General features: G+C 48.1%; 1 protein-coding gene across 1 annotated transcript in view; it reads right to left on the bottom strand.

The window, feature by feature from the left end:
• Positions 1-347: 347 nt before the first annotated feature.
• stpg2 (sperm-tail PG-rich repeat containing 2) overlaps positions 348-15,471 on the bottom strand; it is a 32,249-nt gene continuing 17,125 nt past the window's right edge. The window contains exons 11-14 of the mRNA XM_029830176.1: positions 12,813-12,975; positions 11,681-11,796; positions 8,387-8,579; positions 348-764 (exon numbers count right to left, since the gene is read on the bottom strand). Of these exons, the coding sequence (XP_029686036.1) occupies positions 742-764; positions 8,387-8,579; positions 11,681-11,796; positions 12,813-12,975 (495 nt within the window). The 3' untranslated portion in view covers positions 348-741. The remainder of the gene's footprint in view (positions 765-8,386; positions 8,580-11,680; positions 11,797-12,812; positions 12,976-15,471) is intronic.

Genomic DNA, 15,471 nt, shown 5'->3' on the forward strand with positions numbered 1-15,471 from the left:
AGATTTGTAGCAGTTGGTGCTGCTGAATATTGATTTTATAATAATCTAATGTAGCCCTCTGCTAATGCTAACAGTAGCAGGCTGTATCTGAAAACAGAGATCTGCATGATTCCATTGACCTGACAGACAAGAAGCATTGAGTCCCACAGCTCTTTTATGGTGTCCTCGGACCGGTGTGGAGGGTCACCCTTTGGCCTAATTTTTCCACTGTTTCATGGTTTTAAACACACACACAAACTGTGATATTTTGCTAAACATTCACTCTCAGCCTCAAGGTCCTAATTTTTCCACGCTCATGTGTGAACGGTGAAAATTTTATTTTAGTTCAGGTTCCATCTGCTGAAGAAAAGAAGAAAATAGAAAATAGAGAAAATTTTGAGGCAGATTTAGGAGCTTTCCTACATGTTCCCTGATGTAGCCTCTCCCATTAGAAGGAAAAAAACACAATCAGTATTTCTTTGTTTATTTCATTTTTGGACAAGACGTCAGCTTTTTTTTTTTTTTTTTTAAAAGAGAGTAAAAGCAATAAAGTCAATCATCTCTCAGAGCAGCAGCAGGGTACATTTACCGTTGTGTTCTGATACAGAACCAGAACAATCCAACAAAGGAGGAAAAATCTTGTCAACCGCATGATTAAACAGCCAGCGAAGAATAGAAAAAAGCAACATCTCCAACCTTTGAATGTAAAATAATGAAATCCACTTGACCTTTCGTCTGTCTGGCATGTCAAAGCACTCCACGTTATCTCCGTCCATCAGTCTCTGCTGGAGGAATAGAAACATGGCTTCAATTCACATTTCTTTTCAAGTGTTTCCTGCCTTGTTTCCACAGCAGCATTATCATCCGACAGTCTGCCTTAAGCTCCAGAAAATGATAATACATTCATCTCTGGACTCGGTCCTGCCGCGACGCAGTGCGGACGTGGAATTAGCTAGCATGATTTAGGTTGTGTTGAGTCTGATCCTTACCCAGGCTGCTGTTTTCTCTCCTCTCACCCTCAGGTGATCACACTTTGAAGACATTCGAAGCTTTCTTTTCAAATTGTTCCCTAACCTTGTGCACTCGCCCTCGCTGATAACTCCTGCTCATATTTCATTTTCCTTTCCACTAAACCGGCACCTCCTCTGATCTGCCTCCACATTCCACCGAGGAACCTGATGCACTCACCTCTGGATCCTTGATGGTCTGGATGGAGAAGATAACTGTTGTAAAACTTAAATTTTAAACTCCCCGTGTGTATTTTATCGACATCTTTCCTGTAGCCAAACAGAGCACCGAGTTGTTTCCCCAAAGGAAAACTATGGCAGTTAAACTATAGATAAAATCAACGTATTTCAACCATTGTTATTTAAATACCACCCCTTTTTATCAAATATCCGTGTTGTTACATATTTGAATTAAGGAGTAAATGTATTACTTACTCAATGAGCACTTACTAAGTGCTCATTTCACTTTGTCACCAGGTGAACCAAACATTTTGGAAAAGCCACTTCCTGTTCCTGTCACATGACTCTCACATGATCACCAGGCCAGGAAGTTTGTTCAGGGACTGATCGAGTTAAACTCAAACCTAAAGCTGGATAAGGTAGATTTTATTGTGACACTGGTGTCATCACGGGTTCTGGTGGATTTTTTTTTTTTTTTTTTAAAACATCAAATTTACATTTAGGGCTTGTGGGTAATGAGATATTTAAAATATTCAAAGCAAACACCAATCAGCACGCACTAATCAGGACAGTGTTTTAGTCATTCCCTCCATAACAAGCCAGCTACAATCGCTCTGATTAGCCCGCCGAGATGAACAGATAAAATCAGACCTCCATTCTTTAACCACAATCTCTTGATGAGGAGAGCTCGATCAAGAAAAGGAGTGATGAAAACACCCAGAGGAGAACAGCAGCATGTTGGATGAGCAGCAGAACAGGACAGGTTATTCATCTGCTCCCAAACACAATCCAACAACCTGCCGGGTATTCGGAACCCTTCATTCCGACCACAGAGCTTGTAAACCTCCTGGGCAATTAAATAGGACATTATAGGGCTTTTGGAATAACACAAGGATTTTAAACATATATACAATGTACAATCCATCCATCTGTATTAACTCATAGTGATTTTATCTCTGATCCTTAACCATTATCATTATCGGGCTTCACAAATGTGGCGTTACGCAACTAAGCCGGCTTAGTTGCGTGCAGCCTCCTGATGTGTGCAAACAGAGAATAAATGGCTGCACACTGGCCACTGGATTATCAGGAGGTGACTAGGAGGGGGGTCAGGGAAGCGCCCGGCAGCAGTGCTGACTTTATTCTACCGGCTGCTTAAGAATCCCCCCCCCCCCCCCACGTCATATAGGAAGTGGGCTAACCCCAACAACCCAATGAAGACTTAGACATGAAAAGAGAAATAAATGCTCCTGTGAGATGACACCCCGTCACAGTCCTCAGCAGTCGCTCCAGTCCTCAGCAGCTCCTCACAGGGATGTGGCCCAGACAAGCACGTCGGAGTTTTTCACTCTTCATTACCATGTAAATACGGTTGTGATCCCGACCTAACCTGCTGACGCCTACAAGCGCGGCGTCGGTTCGACGATTCGCTGTTTTACATGATTTGCCACGATACCACGCTGGGATCAGGCCGACGGCCCCGATAATGAAGGATAAAAACAAAACGGAGAGACCAAATCAGACCCCCTTTCCTTGAGGCTCAGGCGCCTCAGATGAGAAAAGACAAGGAGGGAGGAAGGCGGAGGTAAGAGAAGAGGACAGGCAAGGATACGTGGAAGAAACAAATGTATGGAAGGAAGGCTGGGGGGGCTGCGCAGAGGGGGGGGGGGGGGTGCAGTCAGATGAAAAAAGGAGGCAGCAGGAGGGACCTTCAAGGAGGAAATCAGCTGCTTTCTAATAGGTGCTGATTACATCTCCTAAATGTCAAGTACATTTCCATTTAAAGTAGCTCGCAGCTTAAAAAATAGGAAGAACGCCCCCACACACACACACACACACAGAGACATACACACACACACACACACGTCATGTAAAGCCACAAAAACACACAATTACCATGCGGTAATTTAAAACCGCGTCTCTGTTGGCGTGTTTGGAGGAACATGCGTCCGCGTGGCCCCGTCCTGCACATCACTCTGGCAGGTAGCCAGAGCGCCGCCACAGCTCATCAATAAAGTCAGGGCACGTGCACGCACTTCTTTATCCTTCGTTTCAGACCGCCTCCAAATCTGCTCCGAACCAATGAGCCGTGTCCTCCCACCTGGGGGGTTTGGTGATGACTGCCAATCAGGATCACCGTGGCTGAGCCCGCCAGCAAAGACTGGGAAGATGGATGAACGCCCCCCAAGGTCTCCGCTGGAGCAAACAGAGCTCAGGGATGGATTCAATATGTCACAATAATGCACACGTGTGGCCACACACTCCCAGATGCGCAGAACGTTCCATGTGGAAGAACCTGTTGGAAAACATTGTCTGATATAACCAGCTGACAGTAGGAGGACGTATTGCAGACGGAAGCACGATATATTCAACTTCCTGTGGTATTTAAAGTTACTTCCTGTCTAGAAGACTCTCAATAATAGCTCAGCTTTGGAACGCTCATCCGAAATCAAACTCGTCACATGTTCGAAGCAGTCGTGCTGCAGCTCAAATGGGCCAAAATAGCCAGAAAATCTCTGACGTTGGACCCTCGGGCTGCTCTCCCGCCAGAGCGGTTTGCTTTAGAAGGTCCAGAGGTTCCTGGGATGGTTGGTTCACTTGATTCAGGCAGGTTCAAGTGAACAAGTGAACTCTGGTCCACCCAAAAATACGGGTCCCCGTTCGCTCGCTCGCTCCAGATGTGGTTTGGTCACAGCAGGGAACAAAAGAGAGTAAAAACGAAGCCAATCAAAAACAAAATCCAAAGAACTGAACATCTGGGATGGAGATGGTGTATGGGCTTTATTAATATATAGATCTGAGGAATCAGGCAGGGGGCTGACAGAGAACAGAGTGGTTTCACGGGTCTGGGGGAACCAGGCTGGTGGGGGGGGGGGCAGGAAATCAGTCTGAATAATAACGCTGGAAATTCAGACGTGAGACTCAAAGAATCTGGCAGAGAGTGTGTGTGACAGGGGAAACCGGCGTGCTAGTTTGGCTGTGGCGTGCTGGGGCAGACCGTAGCGGTCTCCCATTCCGTCCATGGGTTGATTTACAGGACAGCAGACATCTGGGTACAGTAAAGCCTTAATCCTCCTGCGTTCGCCTGTCGATGAAATAAAACTCACAACACGCGCGCAGCTCGGAGTTCTTTAAGCATCGCCCTCGGATTCTCAGCCGGCAGGCAGCCGACATTTGTGAGCACAAGAGTTTGAAACTTTTAATTAGGGAGACAGCTTCAGATGAAACCGGGTTTAATAATTTATTAGGAGCGGAGAGCCGCGGATGAAATGGAAGGAGAGAGCGAGGAAGTGCGAGGCATAATGAGGGGAAAAAGACGACTTGCTAAAAACAAGGTAGCTTGTTTGTGTGTTTGTTTGTGGGCGAGAAATCTACGGCGAGAGGGGGGTCGTCTGGAACTACACGGAGAATCGGCGGCGGCGGCTCCAGGCAGGAGTTTGGCAGCGAGTGCAACTCCTGTTTGCTTCTTCCTGCCGTGTCTAAATGAAGCCGCCGCGTCTCTTCTGCCCTTGTCAGCACTTGTTAACCTGCACATCGATTCTTCTCTCTTACTGTACATCTCCTTTAATTAAACACAGCCCATCCTCTGGATTTCAGCGAACCTGAATCCATCATCGTAGGACAAGTGTGACTATATATAAACCTTTACATTTACATGTATTGACAAAATATAAGTTACAAGGTCGGCAGAAGCTTAAGAAAATGACCTCTGCTCGCTCTCTCTCGCTCTCTCTCTCTCTCTCTCTCTCTCTCTCTCTCTCTCTCTCTCTCTCTCTCTCTCTCTCTCTCTCTCTAAAGTGGTGCATTCAATAACTGTTTTGAACATGTGAATTCTCCTTTGACATAAACTACCAGGTGCAAATCTCTCTTTCTACCGCAGCGCCTCCTAAATGCTGCACGCCGCAGCGTCCATCCGAATATTTGTCTCAATCTGTGCACATTGTCTAAAAATAAAGGCTGCAAACCTCAGAGATCTGCAGGAAACGGGCTGAAGCCACAACGGTGCGCTAAATATTTCAAGGCGAAACACAACTCAACAGCTGTCCCTGCTGTAGCATTCATGCTCCTTCCTGTCCGAATCTCACGGACGAGGCGCCGAAATCCAAAAGGATTCTTCTGAAACACAAACTCTGTGCGGCTCAAACAATCAAAGACGTGATGAAAAGCCCAAGCAGGTCTGAGCAGACGGCCCATCAGCGGCCCGCTCTCCCTCACCAGACTCCAGTAAAACTACAGATGAAATTAAACTACCAGGACATGCGATCACTTCAGCGTTGGGGGGGAGATAATCGGACGTAACCCACGACGACGACGGCGGAGGAGGCACTAAAGACGTCCGTGAAATCACAGCATAAGGACACCAAATATTTATGGAAGCCACGTTGGACATCTGTAAGTGAAGGTTCCTGGTGCTGTGTGGGAGATGAAAGGCGAGAACAGGGAACAAGGGCCCATTTGAGCATCGATCACTTTTACGACCTCGGTCTGTTTGCATATTTTAGGCCTATAAACAACATGAATGATGTGCCGTGTAATGCACCATAATCGAGATTTATTCAGTCTTGGGTGGCGGGGTGGCGGGGAGAGGACGTTCACAACCCCACTGTGAGAGGAGCCGGCGAGGCTGTGCGCGCGCACACGTGCACATGCCGTGATTTATTTGATTTAATTAGATCGGCGATGTAAAACAGCTCGCAGGGAGAAGAAAGGTAAAGACGAGTGCCGAGGGAGGCATAAATAACGCCCGACTTTTCCTCCCTCCTTCCCGCCGTCTTTCCTCACCGGCCTCCTGTTTTCTCTCTCGTCTTTTTTCCTGACGGTGTACAATCTCATTTTTTCATTTTTCTGGGCTTTCTTCTGGCTTTCTTCTGTCTCCATCTTGCTCTTTGCGACCCCCCCTCCCCGCCAACGTCCTCCACACTGCTCCCAGCTGAATAATGAGCAGGGGTAAACTCCTCATTAGGTTAAAAGGCCCACAGGAGGCATGAGGGAGGCATCAGGGTCTCTGGTGCCCTGAACACTCATGGAGACAGTTTGATATGATCAGACCACATCCAGTGATCTCTGCGTGATCTCCAGAAGGGTTGCGCCTCCTTATTGCACTCGCAGGCACACGTGCACGTGTAGCCGCGGACAACAGATTTATGGTAAGTGATCAGAAGAGGAGAGGAGCATAAATCTACATTCTTCAGTGGTAACAGCCCGTGAAAGGGGTTGATCTGACAACCCGAGGCACCTACGCTCCGTCATCCGCGTCCTCGTCTCCACCTCACAACAAATATACAAGGTCGGGAACTTTTTAAATTGCGTTTACTGTAGCGACATGCTAATTATGACACCTTCCGGCACTTGTAGATATTAATGGCTACTTTTCCACCAACATTTCCAAGAACTTTTGTTTCCAGGAATTTATTAAACTGAGTCGTGTTGTGTGTGTGTGTGGGGGGGGGGGATCCTGGCGATCTGTGACATTTGTGTTTCCTCCAAACCTCAAAATTCTGGATGATGCTTTCAAACTGCACCCTATGGAGGGGTGCAGTCCTGAGCCTGGACCTCCTCATCCATCCACTTTTCAAAACCACGAATAAGTGGCGTTTCATTTGTAAATGTCCACATCAGAGCCGTATTGCCATGGCGTCCTGGTGCTGCTAACAACAGCAGCACGAATGCGAAGCGCTTCAGGGCGGCACCCTGCTGACCCTTAGACGAGGGTGGTTGTTTCTGGGTTTCTTTGGATAAATATGAATGCAATTCATGCGTTTTTGGAAGCATTCAAATGCTGCAACCTGGCAGCAACAGGTAAAAAGAACACGCTGACTTGGTCCGAAGGTGACAGTAATCTTCAAGGGGCTCAGTATCAAAGTCTTACAAACAGCACCAGCTCTTGTTTACATGGATTCGTATGATGACACTTCTGACTACGCGAGGCTGCTGGCAGGGCCTGAGATCAATCAGTCAATCATCTCTGCTCAACCCTTCCTCTTTCTCAGCTTCTCCCACCCTTTCCTTCAGGTTCCACAGTATGAGAACCTTCCACAGTGGATATTTCACACCAAAGACAAAAACAACTCTCCCACTATTCCTCCAGGGGAGGCGTGAGCCCGAGAACGCCGCTAAAGACTGGCTCATACATCTGGACTCATGAATGCATGTATGAGCAGAATATATGACCTGATTCGGGTACGTGCTCCTGCAGGATGGTGGCGGGTAATTCCATTAAGAAGCATAAACACAACAAAAGAAAATTTCCAGGGTTCTTTGACACCAGTTTTAGCACAAATGCATCAATGTGTTGAATGTTAGGAGCTTCTAATGCTGTTTTAATGTATACTCAGATATGCGGTTTAGCTCTTATTAATAAAACATACTTTCAGTTGGTGCTCCAAGTTAAGACAATAAAAGTCCACATAGAGCTGGAGGCAGGAGGTCCCTGGCTACCACTTAGCCAGCTTCCTGTCGTTAATCAGTGAGTTAGCGTTACGGTAAATTACTCACGAAAACATTCCCTTTATTCTAATCTTCTAATCTGTCGTATTTATGTCAGAATTGATTTTGAAATGGTTGCTTTAAGAAACAAAACCCCATTATAGATGCGATATCTGTTTTTGAGAGGCCTCGGGCAACATTCAGGATAACAGCTTTTTAATTGTTATTGATTAACAAAGTGGGTTTTACCGGGAGAAGTAATCGGCAGAAACAGCTGAGTCAGCGTGTCGAGCTTGTCATTACTGCCAGAAAGCAATAAGAAAACAATATGGTGTCGATGAAGAGTCCACACCACCAAATCGAATGAATCTTCCTCTAATGTGCTGCGGCGTGGCTGCCTTCATTTGTAGGCTCGGTCTGAAAGCTAAATCCAACCCTCAAGAACCACATTAGCATAACAACAGCTGGAGGCGGCTGTACAGCACAGTGAAAACAAACACGACGCTTAAAGTAAACACTGAAGCGGCGAGTGGAAATAATGAAACAGGAATAAACTGGGAAATGTTTGAGTGGCAAGCGTCATTATCCCGACCAAATGAAACTGGTGCTCGCGCTAACTGGCGCTGTTGTAGTATTTAAATCTCATTTCTGCTCCCTTCATCAACCGTAAAGGTGGACCTCGCTCCCTATGTATTATACATAAAACCATAAATATTCATGGGAAAAAATTGCTTTTAACAGAATAAAAAATGAAATCTGGCGACCTTGTGGGTGCCCTTTTCAAAGCGTCTCACCTGTGACCTTTGACCCATCAAGTGCCCTGAGAGGTGCTGGTGGTGATGAAGGGGCTGGTCGCGATGGCGCTAATGGTGGGGCGGGTCCTCGAAGGGACGGGTTCCTCCGAGGCAACCCTGCGGCACCCGGAGGGTCGCCAAGGGTCACGTTGAAGGTGCCTTTCATTACTGTGTTCATGACGCCCGGACTGAGCTGCGGAGACACAAACAGGAAGGAGGGATGACGATTTACGACGTCAGTAGCGACGACGTCTTCAGCACAGCGAGCCAGTCACACTTCAGGGGTCCTAAAAGGCCGTAATCAGCTATTTTACAGGGAACCGTGGACTCGGTCCAAAGGATGACTCACTTACGTTCGGAGGAGTAATGGCCCCTAATAACTCTTCTCCTGTCGCTTCCTCGGACCACAGATGATTGTGGCTTCTTTTAAGCACGTCACTTCACTCTTTCGGATGTTAGCTTATATACATTAGCAGATGTATTTCCTATTCAAGATCCCAGCTGGCATTATGTCCAGGGTATCGGGACTGCTTGATTTAGGTGCCTCTTGATCATCAGCAGAGTATAAAAGTCTCTCTCCTCTCTCTCACCTCCTCTCCCAACCTCCCAGCATGCACGGATCAGTATTCCAGAGGTGCCAGAGAAGGATTTAGGCACACTGGTGGGGCTACTCAGATCTCAGTATTGATCTGGATGGGAAAAGGGTTGCGGGTTCAACTCCAGGTCACCCTCAGGGTTGCCCAGAAGGGTGGGGGTGATGAGGGAGAACTCTTGGAAGTGACGACACTCTCAGCATAGCAATGATGAAGGAGATTATGGGATGTTTTACTAGGTCAAAGAGGGGAGAGGAAAAAGGGGATGGAGACAGAGAGTCTGCCGGGCAGGAAGGAATGCGGGATCGGAGACTTTCCCACAGCACACATGACGAAAAAAGCGCCATGAGCGTCATCCTCAACATGCTTCCCGGAGGATGATGAAATCGGCACCTTCGGCCCCCCTCCGGCCCCCTCCGGCCCCCTCCGGCCCCCTCCGCGTATCACTGATTACACTAACTCTGATTTGGTTATCAACCGAAGTGCGAAACGTTTGCAGAGGAGTCGCTGTTGGTAAACCTGCTCGTTAGGACAATATCCCAAAACTCGGGCCCAGTCTCTCCACAAATTACCAGCTCAGCGAGGCGGGAGGCCATAACTCTCACAGGCAGGTCGGTGCCGAGACAGAGAAGATAATTGGGCCATGAAAAATCCAGATGCTTGAGAATTAAATGGGAACTTCAGGTCATTACTGGCCATCAATCACAGGAACATTAGAAAGCTTCCTGTCACAATGGAAATGAGGGTAAAACGATACAGAATATAGAATAAATAGAAAGAAACTTAAGAGTTTCGCTGTCAACACTACCTAAGCAAGATTATTTACCTCACACACCTGTGATGCTAACAGAAATCCAATATATAATCAAATCGAAAGGTTATAGGGAGTCCCAGGCACACGAACACACCATATTTACTTTGATTATTACTTCATAATAGGAGCCCAATAAAGCGGCGTGTTTGCAGGGATGTACCGTGCAGGCGAGGGCAGCACATGGAGTCCCGTAAACGCTGAAATGTCAGCCGAGTTTAAAACACCATCTGCTCCGATTTATAATAAATATCAAATAAACTGGGGCTTCTTGTCCTCTCTGTGCACGTGCCTCGCCGTCGTGTTTCAGAGGTGAAAGTAACAGAAGGGCCGCTCATGTCCGTCAGGTGTGGCCGCCGCTACGTATGCGTACGTGGAATGTTCATCAAATCTGGACCGAATACAGTTGAAATGGAGCCGACGGCAGCAGCTGAAGACACTCTCTCCTCTTCAACGGCCGCTTTTCCATTTCACAGCCGCGTTTCATGTTATCATCTATTGAATTTTACGGCCCTCTTTGGCTGCGATCTGTCTGCCCCCCCCCCCAGGAGCTCTTCACTGTCTCACCTCTGCACCCTGTCTCCGTCCTCTCTTTAGCCTTCTTGTCTCCCACTCTCGCTCCCTCTCCTCCTGCCCGTCCTCCATCCTCCCTGACCTGATTGCAATATTCTGACGATGTTGGACGGAGAACCGGAGGCAAAAGTGAAGGAATGAATTTGCGGAGATGAAAGCGAAGTGCAGCCGCAGCTCTGCGGGGAGGCCGCCCGACTCCCCGCCGAGAAATAATGTCCAATCATGCTGATGATCAAGTTCTGCAAATTAGTCTTTTGTGCCAAAATAGGTCTTGACAGCGCCGAGCAGAGAATCAGCTGAGTAGACCTGAACTTCAACCTGAGAGGAAGGAGCTCCGAAGACACGCGGAATGTGCTCGGGGCACGTTGGCCCCTTCGTTAGCATCAATTTCATCGAGCTGATTGCGTCTTTGGAGCTGCGTTTGATTAGCGATTAAACGCCACGCTGTTGCTCAAACCTGTTGAGGATCCACGGAGGACCTGGCCTTTTGTGCCAAAATGAAAGACCAAATCCGTCTGAAAGGTCAATTCCTCCACGCGTCTCTTCTGATGTAATTGCCTCATGCTTGACATTTTTGATAATTATGACTCCTGCTGCAGAATCAGTCCCACGTCCCTTTGGGTTGGAATAGTCTGATAGCTCGAGCGGCGAGGACAATGGGCAGGAGGGGGGGGGGGATAAGGTGGTCATTAAACGCAACACAGTCTGATCAACACCAAATGAGCCAGACAGCCATAAGAAATAGAGGCGAAGAGCACGGGAGGAGCCTAAACAGGCAGGACGGTGGTAACTGGAATCCAGCAGGTGAAATGAATCCAGGCAGAGAGCAGACGGACAGACGGACGGGGGGGGCGGCAGAAAGAGGCCGGTGGTCACACCCTTGGACACCAGCCTGGCGGTGAAACGTGTTTGATGTTCATCCCTCGCGGTCCGCGGGGACAGGAAACGGCAACATTGGCCGTTCCCATCATGCGTGACTCCCGTTAAAACACACCGGAGCCCAAACACAGTGTGTTGAAGTCCGTTAATCTCCGTCAGCCGTCCGCGATGGACGCGATAAACCCGTTCCCTCTCTTCAGACATGATCTGTGTTGATGCCTGTTGGATTTAGTGAGGCAGGGATTAACTGAAACTGCAGAATCCGACGCAGGTTGATTTTTTCCCGCTCTGTTCAACGTTACACACATAAATTCTCTGCAGATGATGTGAGACTCTCGGTCAAGCAGGACACGATTAAAATCCAGCAATATGCAGGCAGACAGTCAGATCACATGACGTCTGCCTGCGGAGTTGTAGAGACATTTCTGGGTTGGATACCTGATAGGCAGCAGGTCCAGGGTTGGAATCTGTGGAGACTTTAAATCTGTCTTGTCTGGAGGTGATCAGGGCCATTTGTGGGTGAGAGTCCATCCTGACGTCGTACTGACCGGGGCCTGAGGACACAGCGCTAAAAAGAATCATGCTCGCCACACAATTCCAGCTGCAGATTCTGGATCCTTTTTTCCAGCCGTCTGTTCTTTGTAAGCGTATAGTTGTGAGGAGCTACGCTAAAGTGAGTCTGCTGGATCCAGGTTTGCCCACTTCTCCCCTTTGCAAAGCTAATATTCACTTTTATTTCAACCAGCATCGGGCGTATTTGGGGTCTTTTTCACGTGCGTTCATTAAAAATCGACCTTGTCTAAGTCAGCCGAGTGTCAACTTGCTCCTGACAGAGATGTGTTTTGAACAGTTTGAAGATCTTCACCATATTCCAAACAGAAGAAGGTGGGGGCAGCATGATGGGGGGTATAAAGCTCCCTAATGCTCCGTGTACTGTAGGTCTATTCATAAATGCAAATGCAATAATGGGAAAAAGAGACTTTATATCAGTTTCTCTATGCACATATCAATGTGTTTGCTGCACTGTGCGTGCACGCGCGTGCATGTGTGTGTGTGTGGGTGGGAAGTAGTAACACTATTGCAAACAGTCCAAATCTATTTATATGCAAATTAGATTTTGGTTAAACGGGTGGGGGCTCCTCACGGGTTGAGTCTCTTGGTGAAACCGAGCTGGTCATAAATTATCCAAGTAAGGCGTGAATCTATCTATCTTTGAAACAACAATCTTCAATGGGAGTGTAATTGAGGTAAATATTAGGTTAGAGTCCCCGCAGAGATGGAGCTAATTGGATCGGATGATTGTGAACGAGTGGAGATGGACAGTTCCCGCGTGTGTGAGGCTGCAGCTCACACGCCATCAAACGGTCATCAAACGTATGCATGTGTACATCAGTCTGGGTCCTGAAATGAAGGGTTCTGATAACATCCTGGCAGAGGAAACACATTTATTTAATAGCTTATCCATCTCCTAATTAAAGCACCCTCGCTGCCTTGACTAGATGGAGTTTCTGCACCACTGCCGTTTCAGGGTCCTTGCTGTGTGTGTTTGGGGGGGGGGGGGGGACGATACCTGGTACGCTGGGGTCACACGGGCGGAAGACTTTAGCCCGCGGCGCTGCAGACAGGAAGCAGCTCTGGCGCATCTTGGCTCCTTCGCTCCGAGGTTGAGGACAGGAACGACTGCCTTTATCGAATGTTTGGCTCAGATTATAAGAGTTGGGAGGAGGAGAGTCCTGGGGAGAGGACAGGAGAGGAGAGGAGAGGGGAGGAGAGGAGAGGAGAGGAGAGGGGAGGAGAGGAGAGGAGAGGGGAGGGGAGGAGAGGAGAGGAGAGGAGAGGAGAGGAGAGGAGAGGAGAGGAGAGGAGAGGAGAGGAGAGGAGAGGAGAGGGGAGGAGGGGAGCATGCGTTAGCCTGGTCAACGGCGAGGAAAGGAAACATCTGGATCGCTCTGGGTCAGGTATCGCCAGGTATCAGTCTGTCAGGCTCTTGTGACCTGTGTACTGAGCACCTCAGTGAAAGAACATGAGCACGTGAGGACAAGGACACGCAGGACACGTCCCACCATCTACATGCTAATGAGGAAGAACACACACGTGCACAGATGTGTCACAGCTGTCATCGGAGCAGGGATCCAAACACGAGCGTCACGTCAAAGGTGATTTCAAATAAAGAGACTCTCTAATCAGGCGATTAATGAACTGGTAATTATCCACAGCTGAGTGACAGCTTAGCTGATAAGAACTGGGACTGATCCCAGTTTAGATGGTGACTGTGAGAAAGGACGCGCCATCACTGGGGAGGAATCTGGAAATCGTCCCTCTTTGTTGGGTCCGTGAATAATTGATGCCCAAAGCCGATTGAGGCCTCTCGATCCATTTGTCCCGAACGCGGAAAAGCTGCCGCTCAACCTCAAACCCTCATTTTGTGACGCCGCTTCCTCCCGGGGTGGTGGTCCCCCTTTAATCACAGCCAACCGCCTCCGTTTAGCTTTTCATTACAGATGCGGGGGGGGGGGGACATGTGTGAGACAAACACATGCGTGAAAACATGGCTTTACACACACACACACACACACACACACACACACACACACACACACCTCGGCATGATTGTGCGATAGAACAAATGGAGTTTCTGCAGTGCTGCCCTGTGGTGGATTTTGAACACACACACACACACACACACAGAGGCACGCGTACACACACACACCATTATGTCATAAATTTAATGGTGCAGAGCCGTCATTCACATCTTCAGCCCCACACACACATTGATACACACACACGCGTGCGAACAAACACACACCTGTCACACCTGCGGTCCGTAATTACACCTGAATACCTGAACATGGAGCAGACTGCTGTTCCCAGCAGCACTTATCATCTATTGACAGCACTCATGCTGTCTTTAATTACTCACTCTTGACATTTAGGCAGCTCGATACTCATCCTCACACACACACACACACACACACACACACACACACACACACACACACACAGACACAGTACACCTAAAGAATGCTTTTGTTTGCTAGCTAAGACACATGTGACGAGCAGGACATTGGAAATCTGATGATTAACGAAATGACCATTTAAACAATTACTGTTCAAAGAAAGATCGAAGGCCAAAGGGACGATTCACAAAGCTACAAACAATGAAAGCAACTACCAGGGAGCTGCTAAACGATGTGCAAACTGAGAGGCAACACTGCAGCCCATGAATCTGAGTGGTCAGTTGCTGTGGACAGTAGCCTCCCAGAAGAGACCAGATCCTCTAAATATTCCAGTGTCGATATTTTCCCTCAGAGCTCATTCGTGGCTGCAGCGTGACCAAGAGAGGCGCCTCGGTTTCATTTTCAGATGTTTCTCTGCACTTGGACCGTCACACTCCGACTCTCCCGCAGGGTCGGAATCCTCGCTAACGCTCCTCCTCTGATCTCCTGCTTGCCCTTCTGTTAAATAAACAACAGCAACTTACTGTTTGCGGCTCGTTTTAGGAAAAAGGGAGCGTTTGTTTGCCTGTTTTCCTTGCAGGAGCTGGCTGTCTGTGTCACCCGGTGTCATAAGCGCAGCTGGCGTCCCATCATGGAGCTTGATAACCATCTGTCTGATTTTAGCGGAGGAGGTGCGGCTGATGTCCTGAGGCTTTAATGAGGTTTTAGACAGGTCTTCAATATCGATGGAAAGGCAGAAGGAGACCATATGGGTCCCATTCGCCTCCTATTTGCAGCTTATAGGCAGCAGTTAGTTTAACAATTTGCTGACAGTTACAGTTTTCTGCTGCATTTTATTGCCGTGCATGTCGTGCTCACTCTGTTATTTCATTTGTTCCTTGCTTTATTCTTTATTATCAATCCTCCATCTGTTTCTATTTCCATATTCCTGGTCATCACTCCTGATGCCTACTTACTTCCTTAGTTTCTATTTATCAGTCTCTTTATATTTAACCCAACTTTGAGCACTTTCACTTTTCCTGGACACCAGAGCTTCCTGGTCCCTCTAAAGACATTCAGTGGAGTTTGACGCCAGAGTGTCCAGGCTCTGAGGACCGGTCCAAGTCCAGAACCTCCTCAGACCCTCCTCAGGTCCCAGTCGGCTGCTGCTGGGAGGCTGCTCGCCTCTTAAAACCTCACCTGCTGTACGACAGCTGTCCAAAACCAAACACATGAGTCCCACAGCTGCTGAGCAACACCCATACCGGCTTACATCTGTATAGGAGCACACAC

Source organism: Takifugu rubripes, chromosome 21 (genome assembly GCF_901000725.2).
Source record: "Takifugu rubripes chromosome 21, fTakRub1.2, whole genome shotgun sequence".
Lineage (NCBI taxonomy): Eukaryota > Metazoa > Chordata > Actinopteri > Tetraodontiformes > Tetraodontidae > Takifugu > Takifugu rubripes.